The 24,476-nt window shown below is 45.0% G+C and overlaps 1 protein-coding gene across 1 annotated transcript in view; it reads right to left on the bottom strand.

Moving 5' to 3' along the window:
* Nucleotides 1-442: 442 nt before the first annotated feature.
* Nucleotides 443-24,476, bottom strand: part of gse1b (Gse1 coiled-coil protein b) — a 78,177-nt gene continuing 54,143 nt past the window's right edge. The window contains exons 4-15 of the mRNA XM_063005203.1: nt 21,667-21,824; nt 20,249-20,452; nt 19,993-20,157; nt 19,497-19,879; nt 18,247-18,580; nt 14,572-15,161; nt 12,305-12,417; nt 11,915-12,173; nt 5,556-5,951; nt 4,086-4,382; nt 2,350-2,453; nt 443-1,117 (exon numbers count right to left, since the gene is read on the bottom strand). Of these exons, the coding sequence (XP_062861273.1) occupies nt 980-1,117; nt 2,350-2,453; nt 4,086-4,382; nt 5,556-5,951; nt 11,915-12,173; nt 12,305-12,417; nt 14,572-15,161; nt 18,247-18,580; nt 19,497-19,879; nt 19,993-20,157; nt 20,249-20,452; nt 21,667-21,824 (3,141 nt within the window). The 3' untranslated portion in view covers nt 443-979. The remainder of the gene's footprint in view (nt 1,118-2,349; nt 2,454-4,085; nt 4,383-5,555; nt 5,952-11,914; nt 12,174-12,304; nt 12,418-14,571; nt 15,162-18,246; nt 18,581-19,496; nt 19,880-19,992; nt 20,158-20,248; nt 20,453-21,666; nt 21,825-24,476) is intronic.

Genomic DNA, 24,476 nt, shown 5'->3' with positions numbered 1-24,476 from the left:
ATTAAGGGCAGTCCCATTGGGCATGCCAGTTGCTGCACTCTGACCTCCCAGATATACCATGTGTAATGAGACAGGTGGAATGGTTACACTAACGTAAGACTGCGTGTGACTGTAGTTCTGGGTATGGTGTTGACAACTAGAGGCGGCGCTGATCTGTTACTGCATTTGGGGATTAATGCTAGTTTACATAGCAAACGGACTAACGCTCACACACACATACGCGCACACACACACACCCTTGATCCTGACCAGCAGCAATACAAACACTAAAAGCGAGGCTTCTGCTTCACACCCTAAAAAGCATGTGCATATTAAAAAAAATGGCAGGCTTCTTTTTTTTTTCCAAAGAACAATTACCGTAAGTAATAAAAACATACAAAATTTTTCTTTTTATCCCCCCGTTTCATTTCAATATTTACAATACAAGGCTAAAGCACCTTTTTTTTAAAACTTTCTTGAATAAAACATTTTCCTTTAGTTTTTTTTCTTTTACACAAAAATGTGCATTTCTTTTAAAGTTCTTCCCTAATTCGAAAGGAGTTCCTCATTTTAACACAGTACCTCCAAGTAGTTCTGGTTTTTCTTTGTCTCTTAAGTGCATTTCCAGTTGAAAGCTCCTTGGATCTCCAGGCGAGATGCCACATACTGATGATTTCAGATTGGTTTCCTTGCTTTATTTGACTGTGATGATAATTCGCCGTGTACCTTTCCTTTGTACACGTTTTGGACAGTGTGTTCCAAAGTATTCCAGCTGTGCCGAGTGGCATCAGTCCCTCACTCATGGCACATTGATTTGATTATTTGATTACAGGCTTGGCCTTGAAGTTTTCGGTCCTTCTCGGTGTGCCTACGGTGCATCATCTCTCTAGGCAGGGGAGCCAGGAGCCTCCGGCCTCCTTCTGGGGGACCTGAGGGGGCAGAAGTCTGGGCTTTACAGGGGAAAGGGGGTTGGAGGAAGTTCAGTGGCACACTGGAGGTGTCACCTGGGAGGATAGCCCTTGAAGTGAGCCCTGCTCCAGGTTGAATGTGGTAGGGTCAGGCACTTTCTGAAGTGCTCCAGCTCGGCCTGCAGCTTCTCCCTTTCAGCGGCTAGCTTCTGCTTCTGGGCCTTCAGCTCCTACAGCGAGATGAAAGAGATGTTATGAACAACTGGAATTCACACTGACTAAACTGTGTTGCCAAGGAGACGAAAAGGCTGAATCTCAAATTGGATTGAAGTAGTGACTTTTCATATGACTTTTTTAGATCAATCACACGTTCTTTTGATTGAACTAAGAATTAATTTCCACAGACATATTCCAGAAACTTGTGTAAAGGGGAGGGGGCTCAGTATTAATACCCAAAGTTTTGGAAATAGGATGTCCAACAAGCTCATATATACAATAGTGTTTCTTGGTTATTGTTTACTTTGCACAGTACCTTATAGTGCACTACGGTCTAAATCCACACTTACTGGTATTATACCTATTGTAATATTGTCTATTTTTAATTGTACAAGGATACTCATGAAATTCGGACGGGTTTGCTGCAGGTCAGGTTGTGATTCCGTTCTTCTCCGGACGCTGAGACCAAATACACGGCAGTAATTATAAACAATAGTTGTTGTGGTGTTGGATTTTCAGCCGTCCTGTTTACAATGATCTAAATTTTATCACGCTTGAATAAATTGTGCCAACATTTGACTGATGTCACATTTGGCCATAGGCCATCAGGGCATCATTTCTGTGCCCCCCTTTTAAAATAAAATCCATTAAGGTTGGGTTTAAAAAATGGTGCTTGTATTGTCCAATCAACGGTCTGCACTGCTTCTTAACCCACCCATATAAGCAAATTTAGTACAGGCATTGGGTACAGTACAGGTCATTCGGCAATGAAAACAACCACTAAATGTGGGATCATGAATTTAAAAGCATACTGTACTGTAGGGCATCTTTCAGTGGTAACTGGCATTAGTTAACTAACTAGTACTAAATATAAATGGCCAGAGCTGAAAAATCATAGTAGGATAAGCAAAATAAACAAAGGCAACTTTGTATAAATATCTCAGCTCTGCTACCAGGCTGGGTGCCTACACACACAACGATTGGGTTGGATTGCCAGGGGATTCCTCATAACTGTGGCAAAGGCTGCAATTGCATCAGAGGTGAGGAATAGTAAGGATCTGTGCCTGACCCTCCGTACACAATTCCGAGCCCTATATGAAGAGATGCAGTCGGCTACCGCACTCATGTCGCAGGGTGTATGTGTTAGTTACAACTTTCCTTAAATTGTGAGATGCAATCGAGTAATTGAATATGACTAGAATGGGAGGAAAATTGAGAAAAAACTGTGTGAATGTGTGACACTTACCCCCATGGAGTGAGTGACCTGCTTAGCAGTAAGACTGAGGCTGTAGTGTTGGGCTTCCAGCTTCCTGCATTGACTGTGCAGCACATCCCGCTCAATAGTTTGCTCTGAGACATGAACAAAAGGAGATAGAAAAGGTGAAGTAAGGCACATACTTCCATTTGCACATACTAAGCACTAAGTAATTAAGTAATGTTCATTAATGATCATTCTGGTCCACATACCAGATTTGGCACCTTTTTATGTTGTTTGCCCTTCTTGACGCAACCATTTTTATTTTTTATCCAGGCTTGAGACTGGCACTGAGCGCACGCTGACAAGTGCACCTACCAAAGGTTGGGCTGTTTGGCTATCAGCTGATTCAGGCTTTTTTTGGATATTAAAAAAAAAGCCTGACTGAATAACATGACTTCATTTGTAAGGAAACCTTTTTTCTCAATGGTACACTGTATGGTCAAAAATATGTAGACACCAGACCATGAGCTAGTTTGACATCCCTTTCTCCATTTCCAGTTACAACAGCCTCCACTCTTCTGGAAAGGCTTTCCAAATTAACTTGGTGAAGTCAGGCACTAATCCTTGATGAGAAGACTCACAATTAATGTTACAGGTCATCGTAAAGTGGTTCAGTGGGGGTTGAGGTTAGGGCTCTGTGCTGGCCAATGGAGTTCCTCCATACCACACTCCTCAATTTGTCTTTAATAAGTCTTGTATGCAACTGTTACCAACTGAAGTGGCGGAAACATCTAAACTTAACAATGATGTAGAGTGTCCACATGCTTTTGTTTTTCAGTCAGAGATGTTACATGGAGGCTTACAAAGCATTTCAAGTAATGCTGCTTGTTTTGTCAATAATACAACAGGTTCCCAAAATGTATTACTTCAAATAAAGCTGCCTCCAATCTCACCACTGGAGTCTTGCTGCTAGTACTGCTCTCCCAGTGCTGACTAGGATGGGATAAGACTATCACACGTCCAGTTTGATGTGTGCACCCACCAGCCGTATGCTAAGCAGAGCATTGTAGGGCAGTTGTGGCCTAGCGATTAAGGTACTGGACTAATAAGCAGAAGGTCGCTGGTTCAAACCACACCACTGTCAGGATGCCACTGTTGGACTCTTGAGCAAGATCCTTAACTCTCAGTTGCTTAGACTGTATAATATAAGTCGCTTTGGGTAAAAGCTTCTGCTGAAAATGTAAGTATATTATTAACTGTAAAGGAAGATTAACCGTAACAAGAAATGGTTCTAAACGCTGAAATGAATGAACTGCTTATTTCCAGATAAAAATGACATAAATGTTGTGGCTCCCAAGGTGGTTTGTTTTGAGTTGAAACAGAACTAACTGGCTCTTCCTTAAATAGTGGAATCTCAAAGAAAGACACCCTTAAGTCGTCCAGATCATCCATGACTAGTGCAGTTGCCTTGATCAGCCAGCAGAGGGCGCTAACGTACAACGCCAATAAATCTGACCTAGTTCCTGCCTCAGGCAAAGCCAATCATGCCTGTATGAACGTCGAGAGCACCACCTGAGATTGGAAATCTAAATCGAGAGCTCGAGTTAGAGATCTCAGCAGCTGTGAGAGCGATCCCACCAGAGCACCCATATATATCAGTTTTCCTTTAAAATGGTTCCATATTCTATACAGGCAAAGATTTTCCCAATACATGGTGAACAGCGCCATCTGCTGTTAGGACCCACAACTAACATTTCTCACAGTACTTGTAAAAAGCAACTCACCCTCTACGTATTCCTGGTATGCTTCAAAGATAGACTCAATCCCGTGCCACCGAGGCCCCTGAGCCTCTTCCTCATCCTCGTCCTCTTCCCCTTCATCAGAGTCAGACTCCAGTCGGGTTGCTTCATCGCGCCGGGATCCGGGCGTGCAGTGCAGGCCATTGGGCTGATGTGGTGGGTGTTGGCTAGGGTGTTGGCTAGGGTGTGAACTGCGTCCTGCGCCGCTCTGCAGCTCAGGAATGTTGTAATGCACTGTGGAGTCCATGGTGTGTTTGGGCTCAGAGATGGCCGAGGTGCTACCTGGTAAAGAGAAAAAAAGGTATGTGCTCTTGTGCTCTTTTTAGGTCAGGATACCCTTTTTATTTTAAAAGGGGAACAAAACAAATAGGGTATGATGGGCCATGGCTAAATGTGACATCAGTAAAATGTTGGTACAATAGACTCTCATTAAGTGCATAACCTATTTTAAATGCAACATTTTAGAGAATTATGCAAGTAAAAGATAAACAAAGGAAAAGATCATACACAATGAACTGGGTGAACCTGATACATTTGTGATTACAGCAGCCAGAACAAAGTAAAACATGTTTGTAACATTATTTAAAAAAGAAAATACATTGCTGGCTAAAAGTATAAAGACGCCTGACTAATTCCATCTTTTCAGCTTAACAGCCTTCACTCTTCAGAAAATGCTATCTCTAGGATTTTGGAGCGTGTCTGTGTCTGAATTTGTACCCATTCTGACCAAAGATCATTTGTAAGGTTAGACACTGGTGTTGGATGAGAAGTCCTGATTCATCCCATAGATGATTAAAGGGCTTGAGGTCAGGAGTCTGTGCAGGCCACACCAAACCCAAACTGTTAGTCTTTAAGGAATTGGGGTACAATAATTCTTGACCAGGGCGGCACGGTGGCTCGGTGGGTAGCACTGTCGCCTTACAGCAAGAAGGTCCTGGGTTCGATCCCCAGGCGGGGTGGTCCGGGTCCTTTCTGTGTGGAGTTTGCATGTTCTCCCCGTGTCTGCGTGGGTTTCCTCTGGGAGCTCCGGTTTCCTCCCACAGTCCAAAATCATGCAGTCAGGTTAATTGGAAACACTGAATGGGTGTGTGTGTGTATGTGTGTCTGACCTGCGATGGACTGGTGCCCCGTCCCGGGTGTTACTGTGTGCCTTGCGCCCATTGAAAAGCTGGGATAGGCTCCAGCACCAACACCCCCCCCCCCATCCCCGATTGGATAAGTGGTTAAGAAAGTGAGTGAGTGAGTAATTCTTGACCAGTAAATGGCTTTCCCTGAACTATTGGCAAAATTTAAAGGCATATAATTTATTATATATAATAGTTATAAGAGTTAAAGATGTGTCCACATACTTTTGACCACATGGTGTATATTAATTAGTTTTGTCATAAATAGGACTTTAATCATTTTGCCCTGAATGAGTCGCTGATAAACAAATAGTAAATTCGAGCTGCCCACCTTTGTGCTTCTGCAGTGCTTTCTGGGTGGACTGCAGCACCGACTCGTGGAACTGCTGGGCGAACTCCTCGGCGGTGAAGCTTTCCCAAGGCTTGGTCCTGCCATTCAGGGTACCGGTGCCCTCTTTAGAGAGCAGGGCAGGTCGGGCGCTGTTCAGCAGGCTGGGGGGCTTTTTGACCATGATGGTGTCGCTTCCTTTGTTTTTATCTGAATATGAAAGGGAAAGTGGAGCTTCCTTCAGTCTGGGGGGATCGGAGGCAGGTCTGAGCTGCTCGATAGGAGCAGCTGGAACAGTTGGCTCAACTGGCAGTGGAGGTCCGGTGGAAGGGTGTGGACTTGGGGGTCTGATGCTGAGTAACTCGCCCGATCGGCCAGGAGACTGAGATAAGGAAGGATCTAGGAAAAACAAGATAGACACAAATTAAACAACAAAAATAAACAACAGACAGTCAAAGAATACAGAAAGAAGAATGTGGTCCTAAGAAATGCTGAGATTCCGTAAAAATCCACAGCCGGCCCGTGCAAAGATGGAGCTGCCAGTTTCATGCCTATGAGAGGTGGTGTGGGTAAATCTGCATCTCTTTCTTGGTTAACAGGGGCATTGTGTGTGAGGCAGAGGTTGCCAGAGTGCACAAGGAAATGGGGTATATCCAAATTGGGTGAAAAGTAGGGGAAATCAAACAAATAAATAGGTCTGTGCATGAAGTGTTGTATCATTTGAGAAATATTAACTGCATACAGTGTACAGTACTAACATCTGGAGCTGGGTGCTTGGGAGGCACAGCGATCTAACATACTAGTTCAAATCTCAGTAGCCACCGACCTGGCCAGGCGTCCACATAAACACAAGTTTATGTGTTTAAGGGAGGAAAGGTCAGACTGGGTTTCCTCCCACTCCCGCTGTGATATGTGATCTCCGGGACTGGTACGGGTACCTGCATATATAATGGGGGGAGTCACATGAAGTTAAGCAAGTCTCCATGGTACGTGATACGGGGGCCTTGTGGGATGAGAATTGGTGCTGATAGAACATGTGACGTCCGCCTGGAGATCTGGCTCTCCTCAATCAGAATCAGGGATTGTGTGGCAGCGGATTCACAATCGGGAATTGGAAATGACTAAATTGGGAGATAAAGGGGAAAGAATCTTGAAAAAAAAACATCTGGAGCTGTCAGCTGCCATCTGCCTTGACACGATTGTTGACTGCAGCTGAGTACGTCTGCAGCATTTTCCGTACTGTAATTACACAACATATATATTCCACTGGATTTTAAATTCCCGAATGTGATCTACTGTAGGCTAAAAAACAAGAACAAAACCAGACTAACTAGAAAATTCATGCTTCTAATACCACCCAGCGCCTAAAGTGAGGAAAAAACAGTGCCGTTACTTCCCTTATTAACATATTGGCTCATGCCGTTATCAGCAAATCATTAAGTATTACATTCTCAATTAACGTTACATGTCTTGTACTATACTTGTCGAGAGAACGGGAACAAGTGACAAAGCCAAAAACGGATCAGCCCCAAGCTACTTTAGAGAACTCATAAAACCCTCCACTGCCTCACTCGTCTTGATCCTCCACCCAGAACTCGAGGAAGACATGCATCAAGGCTCCGTTCTGTCCTGGCACCCAGGTGGTGGAACAAACTTCCCCTGTCTGTTCGAACATCTGAGTCTCCTACCATTTTCAAAAGATGATTGAAGACCCACCTCATTACTAAGCACTTAGGCTGAAAACTAACGTGCACTTATTAACCTTCTATAGAATCTTATTAACAGGGTTGCAGCAGATTTGTATCCTTGGACTTGGAATCCTTGGAATTTTGGACTGCTGTTTACTTAAACTAGAGTAGGGAAATGTTTACTGTGGAAATACTTCTGTAAGTAGATCTGGATAGGACCGTCTGCTAAATGCCTCAAATGTGCTTGTAAGTCACCGTCACATAGTGCCCCTGGGTAATGCAGTTTATATACAATCATTAAGAATCGCTCATAACTTGATATGAACAGGGCACAAAAGAGTAATGGCATTTTTAGAGAAGTGTCATCATGCAAGAAAAAGTTATGGTATGACAAAGAGTAAAAGAGTACACATGCCGGTACTGTGTACCAGTGAGTATTGGCGCACTTTGGCAATAATACCACCGCATCTATAGACTTTTTGGATCTGTAGCACATTGGCACATATAGATCTGTATGAATCACTGCTACCACAATGTCTATAGACCAGTTGGTCACAAAGAAAGCTAGCATGTGCTCCAATATGTACACTGGAATCCAGGTTGACATCTCAGCGGTGCTATCAGCCAACCCTACGATTGGTTTGGCACCCTGTCCAGGTTGTTCCTGCTTTGTTTCTCGGTGGAGCCGGACTAGCCGCATTCTTGACCAGAATGTAGCAGTTGATGGAAATGAAATAAATGTAAACATTACATAGCCAACAGTAGTGGCAACAGTTTGGGGAAGGCTCTTTATTCTATTCCTGCATGACTGTGCCATGGGTCCATAAAGAAATGGTTTGTTTGATGCAGTAACACAGCCCGAACAGCCAATCATGTCTGCACCTAGACGTGCTACCAGCCAAGAGCACCAATAGGGATTCAAACCCTGGAACCCAGTGGTGGTGGGCAAGCGTAATGTATCTTTGCGCCTCCTGAGCGCCCTAATGATAGTGCAATAATCATTTATTCTTTCATTCATTGTCTGTTTTACCACCGCTTTATCCTGGTCAGGGATGCGGTGGGTCTGATTCATTGGGCGAAAGTCCAGAAACACACTAGACATATTTGTATAAAGTACTAACAATATTACTTAAATTTAGATGTACATTTTCAGCATTTAGCAGACACTTTTATCCAAAGCGACTTACAGTACTGTGATAGTATTTTGTTTAAGTAATTGAGGGTTAAGGGCCTTGCTCAAGGGCCCAGCAGTGGCAACCATACAGTGGTGGGGCTTGAACCAGCAACCGCTCGATTACTAGTCCAGTACCTTAACCACTAGGCTACAAATTAAGTCAATGAAAATGTAATTTTAGTAACAAGTCATAACGTAAGGATTGTAGAAGTACTCAACAGGGGTCCTGGGGACTTGGGTTTTATGCTTACAGAATGTGGACTGGGCTGACTATATTTTAGATATGGGTAAGTAAATTTGTGTCTTGCTCTGCACTGGACCCACTGCAACCCTGACCAGTGTAAAACATCTTATCAAAAAGATGAACTGAATAAATGAATGAAACAGAAGTATCTACTATGAATGTGATACTCTCAGAAAATGGCAGGATAATTGTGTGTGTGTGAAGCCCTTACCAGACTGATGGACTGACGGGCTCTTGCACAGTGAGAAAGGGTTATGTCTGATAGTGTCTAGAGTCATGCTCTTCTGTTTAATGGCTTGTAGCAATTCCACCACTCTTTCATTTTCTGTCCGGAAAAAGAACAGACACCAGTGTCAGTGGAAAGAGTTGAGACTTTCAAGAGCTGCACAGCATTCTGACAGCCCAAAAAAAATCTAAGAATATCATACACACAGACGGGACGTCTCCTGAGAGTCCCACTGTGCAGACGTCCACGGATGAGCTACAGGACAAATGCTTTGAGCCAACTGTTTTTTTATGCCAAGGTTCACTTATTTTTCATTGCTATGCATAAAGAGCCGTGTCCATCCCAAAGATAATAATAATCATTTCATTTCATTTCATTTTCATCAACTGTTTTATCCTGGTCAGGGAAAACGCCCGGCACAAGGCACGCCAATCCATAGCAGGACTTCAGCCACCATTGTGTAAACCAGCAGTTCTCAACCTTTTTAGACCCCCTTGTGTTAAAAAAAGTCCCCATTGACACAGGTTATGATATTATTCTTATGCTTTCAGCACCGATGACAAAAGGTATTGTCTTCTTGTTCATGGGAAACTCGATGAATCCATGATATATAAGGTATACATTTTGGCATTTTCTGATTTTGATTGATTATGTTTTTCAAACCCTGGGACGTGACCCGAAAAAATAGGTTGCAGAAAGAAATAATAATAAATAAAAGAATTTTAACAAGCACATTTATTTATCTAGCAGGATTTTAACGTCATGTTTTACAAGTTCACAAGTTTAATGTCAAACAGAGTCATGGACAATTTTGTATCTCCAATTCACCTCACTTGCATGTCTTTGGATTGTGTGAGGAAACTGGAGCTCCTGGAGGAAACCCACTTAGACACGGGGAGAACATGCAAACTCCACACATACCCCTTTTCCACCGACGCGGCACGGAGCCCGTTCCGGTTCCCGAACTTGATTTTGAACCGGTTCTGCGTGTTTCCACCGGAAAAAAGAGGTTCCAGACAGTGAACTAGCGGGCCAATCTGGCACCACAGAATACTTGGTTTTTCAGCCCGAACCGTGACGTCCATCAGTGGGCGTGTCGTGTTGTACAGCATAGCGTGTTAGCAACAATGGCGTCTGCTGGAGTCTCATATGGAGCTTAATGCTGCATTTTTATCTTTTAAAGTTCACCTGATTACATTTTGAACCAGTTTGCCGGTGATATTTTCAAAGCGCCTTTAAAAAGGTGAATTGTGTGATATTACGAGATAAAAGTGACCCGGACAGAACGAAAAACGCTTAACGTGAAAAATAAAGCATGAAGCTTTTTCAACTCCCCGAGCTGCATAAACACACGTGAAGTAAATCCAGTTAAACACAGATACATGTGGTATTTTAGAGTGAATTTGATGTTTATTTCACACAGATGTTTGTTCGTGTTGTGGAACTTTAGTGATGTTTCACCGCTCGAGTCGAGCGCTGAGCAAACCGGCTATATGTGCCGAGGGTCGCGGTGAAAGCGAAGCGCAAAACTCCTCTCACGTCAATAAACTAAAGAAAACAACAACTGAGACAAACACGTCTACGTCTTCTTATCACCGATAGTTAGATCGCTGCTTTTTACATAAAAACAAACATCTGTAACAGCAACACAAATGCTCGCACATAATCTACACACTCCGCCATGATATTACTTCTCTTAACTCTTAGTAACACCCACTGATGATGACGCTGCTTGGTTCTCAAAAACTGGTGGAAACGTGCGTCGGTTCTCTACAGAACACCAAGGTTCAGAGAAACCTGAACAGAACCGGTTCAAGAACCACGTTTTTTTTGGTGGAAAAGGGGTATCAGAAAGGACCTGGGGATAGAACCCAGGACCTTCTTGCTGTGAAGTGACAGTGCTACCCACTGAGCTACCGTGCTGCCCTAACAAGCACATAGACACAAAATGAGCTTTTACATTAACGCCCCCTTCTGGAGGCTTTACATTTAATCTTGTAAACCACAGTGGGACCAGATTGCCACCATTTTCATTCAAAGTGTTTTTTTTTAATTTTTTTATTTTTTCCCCCCCTTTTTCTCCCCCCTTTAGCGCATCCAATTGTTCAATTTGCATCGTGCTTCCTCTCTGTCTATGCCGAACCCTGCCCTGACCGAGGAGATCGAAGCTAACCCATATCCCCTCCGAAACATGGAGAGCAGCCGGATGCATTTTTGCCACCCACACATTGATGAGTGTGGCACAACCTAGCGTTGCATGCGGAGAGACACACCCTAAGGGCGCTCTTCCTCATCTCTGTGCAGACTCCTCTAATCAGCCGGCAGAGGTCGTAATCGCATTCTGACAGAGAGAGACCCACATCCGGTTCTTTGTCCCACCCCCCCAACTGAGCAACCGGCCAATCGTTGCTCATACAGCCACTCGGCCTCAAACCGGTAAAGCAAAGCTTGATTCGATACGATGTACTCAGAATCCAGCAGCGTGTCTTTTTACAGCTGCGCCACCTGAGCGGCCAAAGTGTTTTGTTTTGATGCATTGTTTGGTGGTGGGAGCTACCTCAGTGGGATCTACAGTACATCTACAACTGAATCAGAATCATTCATAGTCTCCATCTATTGACCTTTGCACTTTAGAGGTGGGCAAAACAAACATTTGTCTATTCTTAAAGACCCAACATGAAGCTATAGGTAGTTTAAATCAGATCACATTATGACATCACAAGAGATCTCCCCTATACTAATAGCCTATGGATTTTCCCGTCCCATCATGTGTGATTATTTTTTACTGTTTTCAATAAAATGCTCACTGAGGCCCCCTGATGGGCATTGCCCCTAGGTTGAGAAGCACTCAACCTAGGGGGCAAGGAGACAATAGGAGACAAGGCACAACAAGTCCCGGTAAAGCTTCTCCTGAGAATAGATACAGCAACCACTAGAGGGCGCTTCACAGCTCATTTGTGTTTCTAAGAAACCCTGTTTTAAGGTACTGAGAGAAAAGTGTGTGTGTGTGTGTGTGTGTGTAGATAGTACCTTTCCTCTGCTGTGTGGTGAGGTGGTTAAGGCTGAACATTGTGAGGAAGCGTTTCTTGGCCTCCAGCTCCGGACCGATGTCCATCTCCTCCGGCGTAAAGCGAGTACTCAGGGGAGGAAAGGGGCGCTTGTTGGCCACGGCCGGAGGGGAAGGGCTTCGTTCCCTCAACATCCTCCTCCTCTTTCTTCTTTTATGCTCCAGCAGCTCGTCCCGCCGAGACACGGTGGTCAAACCGAACCGCCGCAGAAAATCCAACTTCTGCAGGAAGGACGACAAGCAGGAAAATCCAAACATCAGTCTCTTATAGTATAAATCCCATTCAGAGCTAATCGTTTATAACAGCGTGGCTAGCCAGCTTGTGTGTCAAGTGTTTTGGAGTGGTGCGCTACCTCAGTGGAGTCATCCAGTTTGAGTGGTGGCTGTTCTGCCACTCTTCTCAGATGAGCTCTTACTTCCTCTTCATCGCTCTCATCGTACGAGTCATCCAGCTCGTAGTAATAGCCTGCACGACAACACACCTGAGTCACATCACGGCATCATCTTCATGGTTCTGCACAAGCTCTGATGCAGAGCTTGAAAAATCGGTCACTACATTCAAAATAACTGGACACTACATTGGTGCAGTTTGTTGAGATTGAATACAATTGAACTTTAATACACAGTGTGGGTCTTTGTAAATGTGAAAACTGGACCAGATAGCAAAACTCAAGCTCCATTATTCTGGGCACATTATGAGAAAAGCCAATTCATTGAAAAGGACATATATGCATAAACTAATAGAGGGTATAAGAGGAAGAGGACAGGCAGCAACAAGATTGATGTAAACAATTAGAGGAACAGCGACTGATCCATTAGAAGGCCTAAAAGCCCTAACAGAAGACAGGATGTTCTGTTGAAACACTATCCACGCGGCTGCCAGGAGACGGAATCGACTTGACGGCACTAGACGAGAAGCCCTGACTTGCAATCAATATTCCATTTCATCCCAATGGGTTCACTGGAGTTCCTCCACACAAACCAGTCAAACCGTGTCTTATAGACCTTGTTTTGTGCTCAGGGGCATAATCATGCTGGAACAGGAAATGCCTTTTTCAGCACATGACTTATTTTACATAATTTAACTGGTGTCTACATCCTTTAGACCAAGGAGTAGATTTCAGTACTTAACACTGGTGATTCTGATTTGACCACAGCTGGTAATTTAATTCTCTCGCCAAGCTCAGGAAGAAAACCCAAACTGTCAATGGTCAGATGTTGCCAGAAGAAGAAACCTGACACTGTCCACAGTCAAGCAAGATTTTTATTGCCATGGTCTCAGAGTGTCCTCCATTAGACAACTACTCCAAAACTGGTACCTTCACACTTTAAACACAGCTTGTTCTTTGCAATGGCTTCTTTCTTGAGGATTGTTTTGGGGCAGTTTAGGAAACCTAGTTTAGGAAGAGGGGGGTGGTTGGGAATTAATATAAGAACTGTAGAGAGTGGTTAGCCTTTTCAGCCTTCATGAAGAATGCTGACCCTGGCCGCTCAGGTGGCCCAGCGGTAAAACACACTAGCACACCAGAGCTGGGGTTCGAATACACATATCGAATCTCAGCTCTGCCACCCATCTGGGCTGGGCGGCTACATGAACAATGAACAATGATAGGCTGTTGTTCATAGGGTGGGAAAAGCCTGACCGGGTTCCTCATAACTGGTGCAATTACGACCTCTGCTGGCTGATTGATGGCGCCTGCGCAGAGTTGAGAAATAATGCTTATCAGGATGTGGCTCTCCGTACACAAAGCTGATCCACATATGAACTCGTCTCGTGCAGGTGAAAAGAGGCAGTCGGTACTGCACGTGTCGGAGGGGGCGTGTGTCAGTTGTGAAGCTTCTCAGTCAGCAGTGGAGGGTTGTATTGGTAGAGGTGCAGTGTAATGCAATCAGGGTAATTGGATACGACTGGATTAGGGGAGAAAATTATACCATCTTGTAAGGTGCAGACATCGACTGGTAATATGGTGCTTACGCAGCTTACGCAAATGCAAAGACAAAAAATCCAATTATTTTTAGCACTATCCTGTCCCTGTTTCACTTTGGTGGTCTACCACACCAGTTCGAATCCCATCACTTCCGGTATCTCCCTTTGGGCCAGCGGTAGCTTAGTTTTTAGAGCTTGGACTGTCCCTTGGTCCCTGCTGAGCCTGGTTCTTCTCAAGGTTTCTTCCTGCAATTTTGTGGAGGTTTTTCCTGCCACTGTCGCCCTCTACTTGCTTAACAGGGGTTTTTGGTCTGTTGGTGCTGGATTCTGTAAAGTTGCTTTGAGACCATGTCTGTTGTAAAAAGTGCTATACAAATAAATTTGACTTGACTTTACTCTTCAGGATTTCAGCTGCCGGTTGCCATATAATAACTGATCTAAGCCCAGCTTCCAAACAGGCTCTCATTTGCAAAGGAAATTTGTGCTTAATCCCGGTTAGGGTTAAAGCAGGTAAACACTTGATGCAAAACACACCCTGTACAGGGTGCCAATCCATCCAGGGCTTTGGTTATCCTTCCTCCTCAGACACAGCCAACCATGTCTTGTAGATGCCCAACAGGCTGATAGCACCATTAAGATCCTGGTTTGATTGCCTATAACCAATTACATTCAAAACAAAAACCTGTAACCCACCTTTCTCTCTAGCCTCTCTCCTCCTCCTCTCCTCCAAATCCAGTTTGCTGATTGGCCGTCTGTGCTGCTGCAGGAATTCATCATACACGAGCATGGTCTCGGCTCCTGGTCTCATCGGTGGCCCCTGGAAACTCTTGTGCGTGCTGTTCTTCAGAGCGCCGCTCAGCTCTCCGTATTGGCTGGTTAAGCTCAGCGTCGCCCTCTGTTGGTTCAGGAAGGACTGTGTGGATTTCTCCAGCTCAGCTAGGAAAGGCCGGGGCTCGGAGAAGCCCGTGGGCCGGATGAGCGGAAACTTCTCCATTAATTCCTTGGGCTTTTCCGAGCCGTAATGGCGCTCGGCTTTGGCCGGAGGCGGGGGGAGACGAGCAATGTCGTAGTGGCCTGGATGTAGCTCGTGAAGAGTGCGTCGTGGCTCAGAGGAGGTTTCTATTAGCGAGGCTGGGTTCCAGAGGGTGGTGGGTGGAGCAGGGGCGTGGTCTCTGGGCTGGGGTTTTGGGGAGATGAGAGGCGGTGGAGCTCCCAGGTGAGAGTGAAGGTCTCGGTCTCGGTCACGCTCTCTGCTGTTGGGTTCATGGTGGTTTGGAACAGCTCTAAATAGGAGAAAGAAAAAAGCACATGAGGTTATAATTCTGTCCGGTCGTCTGTCTATCTGTCTGTCAAACTGTCTGTCTATCAGTCAGTCTGGCTGTCATTCTATCTGTCTATTAGCTTGTCAGTGTGTTTGGCCTCTATTAATCTGTCTATCCGTCTATCCATCTGTCTGTCTGTCCGTCTTTCAATCTATCTATTAACCGGCCTTTATATGTATCCATCTCTCAATCCATCCATCTGTTCATCAATTAATCTGTCTGTCTACACATCCATTAAGCTATTTGTTCATCTTTTAACCACATCTTTTTTCTGTCCATCTGTCTGTTCTTGTCTGCAAAAATATTGAAATATTAAATGTAGTGGGACATTTTTTGCCATTACACTTGAGTTGCAACACTCATGCACTAATAAGTGCATTTAAAAAGGAGGCTAATCACCGGGCGGTTGGGGCTTTGCTAAAAGAGAAGGATTTGCTCAAGGTGGAGGGCTTTAATGGTGCTCATCTTAAAATCTCAACTGACTGCTATTAGAACACGACTTTTCTTGATCTAGAACTGCAGAAGCAAAGGAAAAATGCTTAGAATTCTCACAGTCTTTAGAAAAAAATACTCCAAGCATATATTCCGAGCGTGCTCCATCCTGGCTTAGCTGGCTATTAGACATCTGATAACATAAGCACTGTAATTAGCAGTCTGGATTTCTCTTACACACACACCTCCAAAGCCCTCACTGGATTTGACCTCTTGAATGCAACAAATTCATAGGCCAAGCGGCTCCTGTTACCCAGGTACAAAGGATGACTGTAAACAAAGTGCACAGGCCGAGTCATAAATCACTGGTAAGTGACCGTTGGTGCAGGTGTCCGATGCCTTCAGGTGGTTAAGACGCTCTGTATGTTAGGGCTGCTCAGAAAAGTCACTTTTCAAATCGGGAGCACCTGAAATCTCCACCCACTTTCAGAGTGATTGATAAGTGTATGTGTGTATAGAGGTGTGAGAGTAGCTTCAGCTTGATGAGAGCTTTGAAATAGGGTTCTAAACAGTATACCAAACTAGAAAAAGTATATTGAAATATGGGAATGTTTGTAATACCATGGCGTGATTTGGCATGGCACGAGAAGCATTGTTTAAAGTGTTGAAGCTTGATTTCCTGGTGTCACATCCTGGTGATGCTTACAACTGTACACTATATTTAATCCACCCACAATTATGTGTATTTTTTGTTGGAGGTCAGCAAAGTCTAGTCTTGTCTAGTCAGTAAAGCCCTCCATACACAGGGCTGTAGTGGCTTAGTGGTTAAGTTACTGGACTAGTGATCAGAAGGTCACTGGTTTAAGCCCCAGCAGTGCCAAGTTGCCCCTAATCAGGGCCTTAACCCTATATTACATGTCTATATGACCCATAGTATGGGTGGTAGCTTAGTGCTAACTTATGCAACACAGCAGTCTAGTGCAGCAGTCCCACACCTTTTTTGCACCATGGACCAGTTTCATATAAGATATAATTTCACAGACCGGGGGGAAGGGGGGTTTAAAATAGAATAACAATACTATGTACAAATGATGGAAAATCAGTGGGAACCCTGAGCTGCAACGAGACCCCCCCACCTAGGGGTGATAGGAGACAATGACGCCCAAAGTGTGCTGGAAATGGAAGCAGTGTTTTTATTGCTCTTAGCGATCTCTAATTATTTATTCTTTCTGTGCAGCCCGGTTATAAATGACGCACGGACCGGTACCAGTCCGTGGCCCGGTGGTTAGGGAACACTGGTCTAGTGTTCTCAGTGGTGCAACAACTCAACAGACACATATAGCTTGCCGGAAGTAGGTATGGTAAAATGGAGTTTCAACTTCTCCTGTTGTCTGGTTGAGGCACCAGAATGAGTAGTGGAGGTACACATAAGGTATAGTGTGATCCTCCATAGCACAATCCTCTCTGTGAGAGTCCATAACCGGCTGGTGTAAAGAACTGGCCCATGACTTTACAGGTGCTAGTCTGTGGCCCACCCTGCCATCGTGGAGGTGGTGAAAGCGGCAGAGTTACTGTAACAGGAAAGTGGATAGACCAAACTGGGAGAAAAAATTAGGAAATGAAAAAGGCACTTGCATCCTTAACAGACCAATGCTGGGGTTGAACCCTTTCGAGACAGCAATCAGCATCTAAGCGTATATCAGCCTAGTTTGTGTGTGTGTTCCAGAGACTATATATCCAGCCCTAAATCTCTCTGAAAACATGACACAAAGCATTTTACAATCTGACAGCTCAGTCACCTCCTCAGCGCATCAAACTCTGAGACAATCTCTCCATCTCGCTGCATACTCTTTATACAAGCTGCCTACAGCCCTGACAGTAGATGAGTAAGAGTCTTTGAGAGTAGCAAGACTTCCCTAACACTTGTCAGCTCATACAGAGCACTGAGGAAATGTCAGGCATGGAGAGGAGTGTCACCAGAAAAATCTGTGGTGATACAGCCACACTAGAGATGGCATGAAAACACACTACTTCAGGGTAGTGATAGTTGTAGGTACTGCTGGGTAATGTAAGCGAGACATAAGACTAGTAAACTGTTTCCAAATAGTATTCATGAAACAAGTCATGATATTCAAATTGTGCTCCAATCCGGATGCCTTTCCTGCCGCAACCCTCCTATTTTTAACCAGGCTTTGGACCGTCATTGAGAACGCAGTGCCAATCATGTATGTGTACAAGCCTGATGAGCCGACACAGTGGGTAGTGGGCTAGCGTGTTGTACCGTTGTACCACCCAGCGCCTGGCTTGATAATTGGTCAATCCCTATCAAATTGCTACACACATGGTAATTCCAAAAGCTTAATGAAGGGTTGGATATGATTGACCACCAATCTGCTAAACTGGTTTGAGGTACATGACCTCTATCATTAGTTCTTTTAATGGTAGTGGTTAAGTTTTCAAAATTCTCCAGTAACTTAGTCCTTCCATATTATTTTTTTTTTTTACATATATACCGTAATATGTTTTGTAGTTGGCCAATAATTTGCCCACATAGGTTCTCCACCCCAAGAACCTAACCAAAAAACTTCTTCTATAATGAGGTGAGCATTCGTACCTTTGTCCCTCGTTTCGTAGCTCGGCTGCCTCTCCTGGCCGATTAATATCCAGATGCTGTTCCAGGACCTGTTGTCGAAACTCCGACACTTGGTATTGTCTGTCCTCTTTCTCTTGCCGTATCTTCCTCTGTCGGGCCAGCCACCGCTCCTCCTCATTGTTGCGTTGCAGAATCATGGCCGGAGTCAAGGGCCCGGGGCCTGCACCTCCTGGTCCAAGGTACATGCCGTGTGCGGAGACCAGGGTGGGCACAGGGTGGTGGGTGGAGCTCATTGAGGGGTGAAGGCCGGGCTGGATGGGTTTAGGAGCGGCGAGGGTGGGCTCTTTGGTTTTATCTAAAAAAGAAGGAAGGAACGATGTTTAAAACGAATTTTAAATGCAGCCGTCCCCAACCTTTTTTGCACCACCGACCGGTTTCATATAAGATATAATTTCACAGAACGACGGGGGCAGGAGGATTTAAAATAAAATTACATGACGAGCATAATAAAAAACACAAAGTGCGTAACGATACGACTCACCAGTGATGGAAAATCAGTAGGAACCCTGACCTTTTTTCGCTGCAACAAGCTGCTCCCACCTTTTAGCATTTTAGCTAGCTTGTGTGCTAAATTTTTTAAATGGTATCATGTGACTGAAATAGGTACTTGTCAAACACGTCAAGAGGAACAGGTGGATGTTATTAAAAGAAAATATTTATTTACATTTTCGGCATTAAGTGGACACTTTTACCCAAAACTACTTACAGTGTACAGTCTAGTGGTTAAGGTACTGGACTAGTAATCGGAAGGTCGCTGGTTCAAGCCTCACAACTGCCAGGTTGCTGCTGTTGGGCCCTTGAGCAAGGCCCTTAACCCTCAATTGCTCAGACTGTACACTGTAACTATAATGTAAGTCGCTTTGGATAAAAGCGTCTGCTAAATGCCGAAAATGTAAATGTAAAGGGTCTTGCTCAAGGGCCCAACAGTGGGAACCTGGCAGTGGTGGGGTTTGAACCAGCAACCTTCTGCTTACTAGTCCAGTACTTTAACTGCTAGTCCAGTACTTTAACCACCAGGCAATAACTGAGTGTGATTGTCAATAAACCACTGATATAAAGAGTCTAAAAAGAGTCAGTGTAGTAGTCGTCATGGGGTTAGGGAAGGCCCAGCTCTAGAATCCAGAGTGAGGCAGCCTCTAAGCAGGTCCCTAAACACTAAAGCGTGCATTTCTACTTGGTGTCCGGGTGTGTTCATCCACCCCGAGCGTTACCTGCTCTGTTGGGAGTGAGTCTCTCAGCCGCCTTGGCTCGTTCCTCAGCGTGGCCTCTCAGAGCGTGCAGTTCAGCCAGGTAATGACCTTCCATGGCCTTGGACACCTGCAGCTCCTTCTCTCGCGCTGTTCTTTCCTTCTGTCTCTCCAGCTCCCTCTCTCTTTCCCTCTCCCGCTCTTTCTCCTTCTCTCTCTCACGTTCCCTCTCGCGCTCCCTCTCCCGCTCTCTTTCCAGCTCTTTTTCTCTCTCTCTTTCACGCTCCCTTTCCCTCTCTCGCTCCTTTTCTCGCTCAGCCTCACGCTCTCGCTCCTTTTCTCGCTCGCGCTCTCTCTCGCGCTCACGCTCCCTTTCTCTCTGACGGAGCTCGTCCTCCATCTGGAGCCTGAAGAGATGACACACATGGACAAAAAGAGAGGGAAAGAACATGAAGCAGCTTCATTAATACTTCTAAATGTTAAAGGTTGTTCAGATGTGTTTAAGGGTGTGTGTGTGTACCTCTCAGACTGAAGGCTGGACAGTGAGGCATGGCTGAGGTCGGCTGGGTAACGCACCCCTGTGAGATGCATGGGAACAGCAGATGGGTGCAGCTGGGGCAAAGCGCCCCCTCCAGGCAGCGGATAAAATGGAGACCTCAGAGCCGAAAGAAAATGGTCATCCATCCTTGGAAACGAAAGGGAAGAGGGTGTTTGTAAGCCTGTACAATAGATCTAAAATATTTTTAGATTCCAACAAGCATGTAAAGTTCTGTTACCTGTAATGGGGAAAGGAAGGGTGGGGCAGGTAGCCCGGGTGGTAGTAGGCAGCTGCAGCGGCTGCAGCAGTGGCTGGGTCCAGGCCCAGCGGCAGTGAGGGCATCCGCAGGTCCTCAGCCGTGGCATAGGGCCGAAAACTGCGCAGATACTCCTCTGGTATGCTGCCAGGTGGTACTCCGTGTGGCATTTGTCGGGGCAGGCTGCTATATATAGACAAAGTATGATAATATCATTACATGCTTTACATTCAGCTATAATGCCAACAAATGCCAGTGCAGACACAATATAAGATCTAATTAAGGAAGTACAGACGCTCCTCAGATTACGATGTCTCGACTTTACAATGTGAATCAGACTGTACAGTACATGTAAATATACAGAATTTTTCCTCCTGACTGAGCTGAGCTGAGCACCTTTGGTCTGCCATGCAGAGTTGCCAAGTTGCGGTTTTTCCACCAAATTGTGCTAGTTTCAGCTTCTGGGTTTTAGGGTGGGTTTTAGACTTTAGGCTGGATATTTTTTCTGGACCCGGCAACTTAATGTAGACATTACAACTGACAAGCTATACTGTACTGTTCTGTCTTGCATTGTCAATATTTAATAAATTACATAAGATATTCAACACTTTATTATAAAATAGAAGGTGTGTGTACGATTTTGCCTGACTGTAGGTTAATGGACGTGTTTTAAGCATGTTAGGATACACTAGGCTATGATTTATACATTCATTTATTCATTCTGTGTCTGTTTTACCACCGCTTGATCCTATCACTGGGCGAAAATCAGGAAACACCCTGGAAGGGTTGCCAGTTCATCACAGGGCACACACACAGTCTCTTACCTAGGGGGAATTTTAGTAACTCCAATTAAGCTGACTGCATGTCTTTGAACTGTGTGAGGAAACATGAGTAAGACACAGGGAGAACATGCAAACTCCACACAGACCTGAGCTGGGAACTGAACCCGGGACCTTTTGTTGGAGCTGTGAGGTGACAGTGCTATCCACCGAGCCACCGTGCTGCCTACGATATATACAGTATAAATCGATATATACAGTATAAATAGCCCTCGGCTTGCTCAACAGGGGTTTTTGGTCTGTCGGTCCTGGATTCTGTGAAGTTGCTTTGAGACTGTCTATAGTAAAAAGCGCTATGCAAATACATTTGACTCCTCCTGGGTTTATCGTAAATCGAGGGGGGTTCTGTACATGTAAGAGTAGCAATTTTAAAGTATACATATAAAACACACATAGACAATTAATACATAATCCTTTATCACATCTGTATCTCATACATAACACCATAAATCAAGGGAGGATGTAAGTGTCCAGATCCACAAAAGAAAACGTCTGATGGGGAGTTAGTTTGTTACAGTGGGAATTTTCCAAGTGGTCACTCTAAGAGACAATCATACTCACTTTAGAGCCTGAAAGCGTGAGTCCTGCATGACAGATCCAGGGGTCAGGCCAAATGCGTACGGATTGCCTAGAAGGTGGGGTGGAATTGAGGGCCCACCCTTTTCCTGAGCCTCAGGACCCAATCGTTCTCTACTGACCCCACGAGGGCCCGACTCCGACTGTGGAGGAGAGAGAGAGAGGAATTAAGTTACTGTTGGGAATAATACAAGTGTACACAAACACACACTGCAAGAACATGTTCTCCCAAGGCACTTTCCTGACTGGCACCTTGTGAAAAATATTATGACTGGCACTCTTCAAGATAAAGATATTTATATACACAACAGTGATGAGAATTTAATGAGAATCACAATGGATGAACCTTAACTGAACATAAGGGCCACCAGATAAAGTCACTGCCTAAATCCTTTAAAAAGGGGATTTAAGGCTTATGTGGTTCTCTCTTGGACGGCTGACGTCATTTTCCAAGAGTCATCATGTTTCTGATAGAGCACATCAGTGCAGCATGCAGTTCTAGCTCTACTAACAATGCTTTTATTTGGTTAAGACTTTTAAAGAGATTCAATACCTGTAATCAACTAAAATGAACAAGGAGTGCTGCTTGTGCTGGTCAGGATACAAGTGAATTCAATGGTTAAAGGATAAGCTCCAGACGTACTGTGACGCAGTCCAGGATTAAGTGGCTACTAAAACTGCATAGATTAATAAATATTAAGACAAATTTTAGGCAATGTTTGCTTGATAGCAAACGTAGCAAGTAAGTTTGAACATACGCCAATCATGCATAACATTATGACCACATTTCTAATATTGTGTTGGTCCCCCTTTTGTTGCCAAAGGGCAGTTGTAGCCTTGTATTTAAGGTACAGGACTAGTACTCGAAAGGTCACTGGTTCAAGCCCCACCACTGCTAGGTTGCCACTGTTGGGCCCTTGAGCAAGGCCCTTAACCCTCAATTACTTAGACTGTATACTGTCACATTACTGTAAGGCGCTTTGGATAAAAGCATCTGCTAAATGCTGAAAATTTAAATGTAAATGTAAAACAGCCCTGACCCGACGAAGCATGGACTCCACTAGACCCCTGAAGGTGTGCTGTGGTGTCTGGCACCAAGATGTTAGCAGCAGATCCTTTAACTCCTGTAAGTTCCGAGGTGGGGCCTCTATGGATCGGACTTGTTCGTCCAGCACATCCCACAGATGCTCGATTGGATTGAGATCTCGGGAATTTGGAGGCCAAATCAACACCTCAAACTCGTTGTTGTGCTCCTCAAACCGTTCCTGAACCTATTGCTCCTTGGTCCAGTTCTGATGCTCACGTGCCCATTGTTGGTGCTTTCGGCGGTGGACAGGGGTCAGCATGGGCACCCTGACTGGTCTGCGGCTATGCAGCCCCATACGCAACAAACTGTGATGCACTGTGTATTCTGACACCTTTCTATCAGAACCAGCATTAATGTCTTTAGCAATTTGAGCTGCAGAAGCTCATCTGTTGGATTGGACCTCACGGGGCAGCCTTCGCTCCCCACATGCATCACGCTTTGGCCACCTAGCCTAAGCTACATCAAGTTTTGCATTCGGTTGATCGCATTTCTCTTAAGCAGTATTCTTGTTGACAGAGAGACGCCCTTCGCTTGGTAAAATCAGGGCGTGCCAAGTAAGGATCCACAGACTGTAAGTTGAAAGGACGGCCGATTTCAGAGCCGATGAGCAAATATCCAGCCTCTTAATCCCTCAGGGAATCTGTAGACGTCATCAGGCAGCCTCTCTCTGGAGAAAAGCGCATTTAGAGCACCATTACCTCTGCGCTCCTGTCCCAGCCAATGACCCGTCAGCACTCAACCCCGGTCGCATGTAATATTAAATGCCTCCAGTGCTCATACTTCCTTCCTGTCAGTCTCTTTTTCTTTCTAACACCCCCTTGCTCCGTGTTGTTTACCACACTCCACTTAGCAGCACGACCGCCTCTGTACGTCTCCCACATGTGCCCCCTGACCTCCCCCTGCCTCTCATGAGCACCCCATTCTGCTAATGGCTTTGTAAGCGCTCGTGGGGATGGGAGGGAGGGAGCCATTTGGCAATGTGTAGCCAGGCAGAAAAGTGCTTCAGATATGTGAAAAGGAGTCAAAATCACAGAGCGGGCGGCATCTCCGAGCCCTCCAACGTATCCCAACCCGCCTCCCGAACACCCTCCTAACTGGAATTATTGACTGTAGGGATCAGACAGTCTGGAGGGGCACACACCCGTACATTAGCACCACTGCTTTTCTTTATTTGTGGCTCGGCTGCTGACATTTAGCCGCAGCGGTCTCGGCTCTATGAAGGCCATAAAGCAGAATTACGGGAGCTCTGAGGAGGAAGGGGGGGGGGGGATCTGTGCTTCTTTTCTAAATGTTGATGTGAGTTAAATGGACGGCTCTCCTCAGGGCCAGTTTGGATCATCGGTCTGGGTGTTCTCACACCATGAACAATGACAGGGTGTCTGTTTCTATTTTCACATGACAGCTGTTCTGCGCACGGTCGAGGGAAGATGATGATTCGATGCTCTGCGTTCGATCACTTCCTGTTGCGAAAAGTTAACAGTGAATAAAGTCTTAATGGCTTTTTAATTTGCCTCATTAAGATGGCCATGCTTGATTCTGTGCTGCGAGGCAATTGTCTGTTGTTCGGAGATTGTAAAGACCTCAGAACTTCTGTCTCCAAGCAGAAATATAAAATATGTAGACAGAAAAAATTGCAAGCGCAAATTGCAAAAGCTGCAAGATGTAACTTAATAAAAATTGACTTGAAAATGTTTAACATTGTGTCATT

Source organism: Trichomycterus rosablanca, chromosome 11, assembly GCF_030014385.1.
Source record: "Trichomycterus rosablanca isolate fTriRos1 chromosome 11, fTriRos1.hap1, whole genome shotgun sequence".
NCBI lineage: Eukaryota > Metazoa > Chordata > Actinopteri > Siluriformes > Trichomycteridae > Trichomycterus > Trichomycterus rosablanca.
The sequence above is the reverse complement of the archived record's forward strand: the minus strand, read 5'-3'. Positions and strand labels throughout refer to the sequence as shown.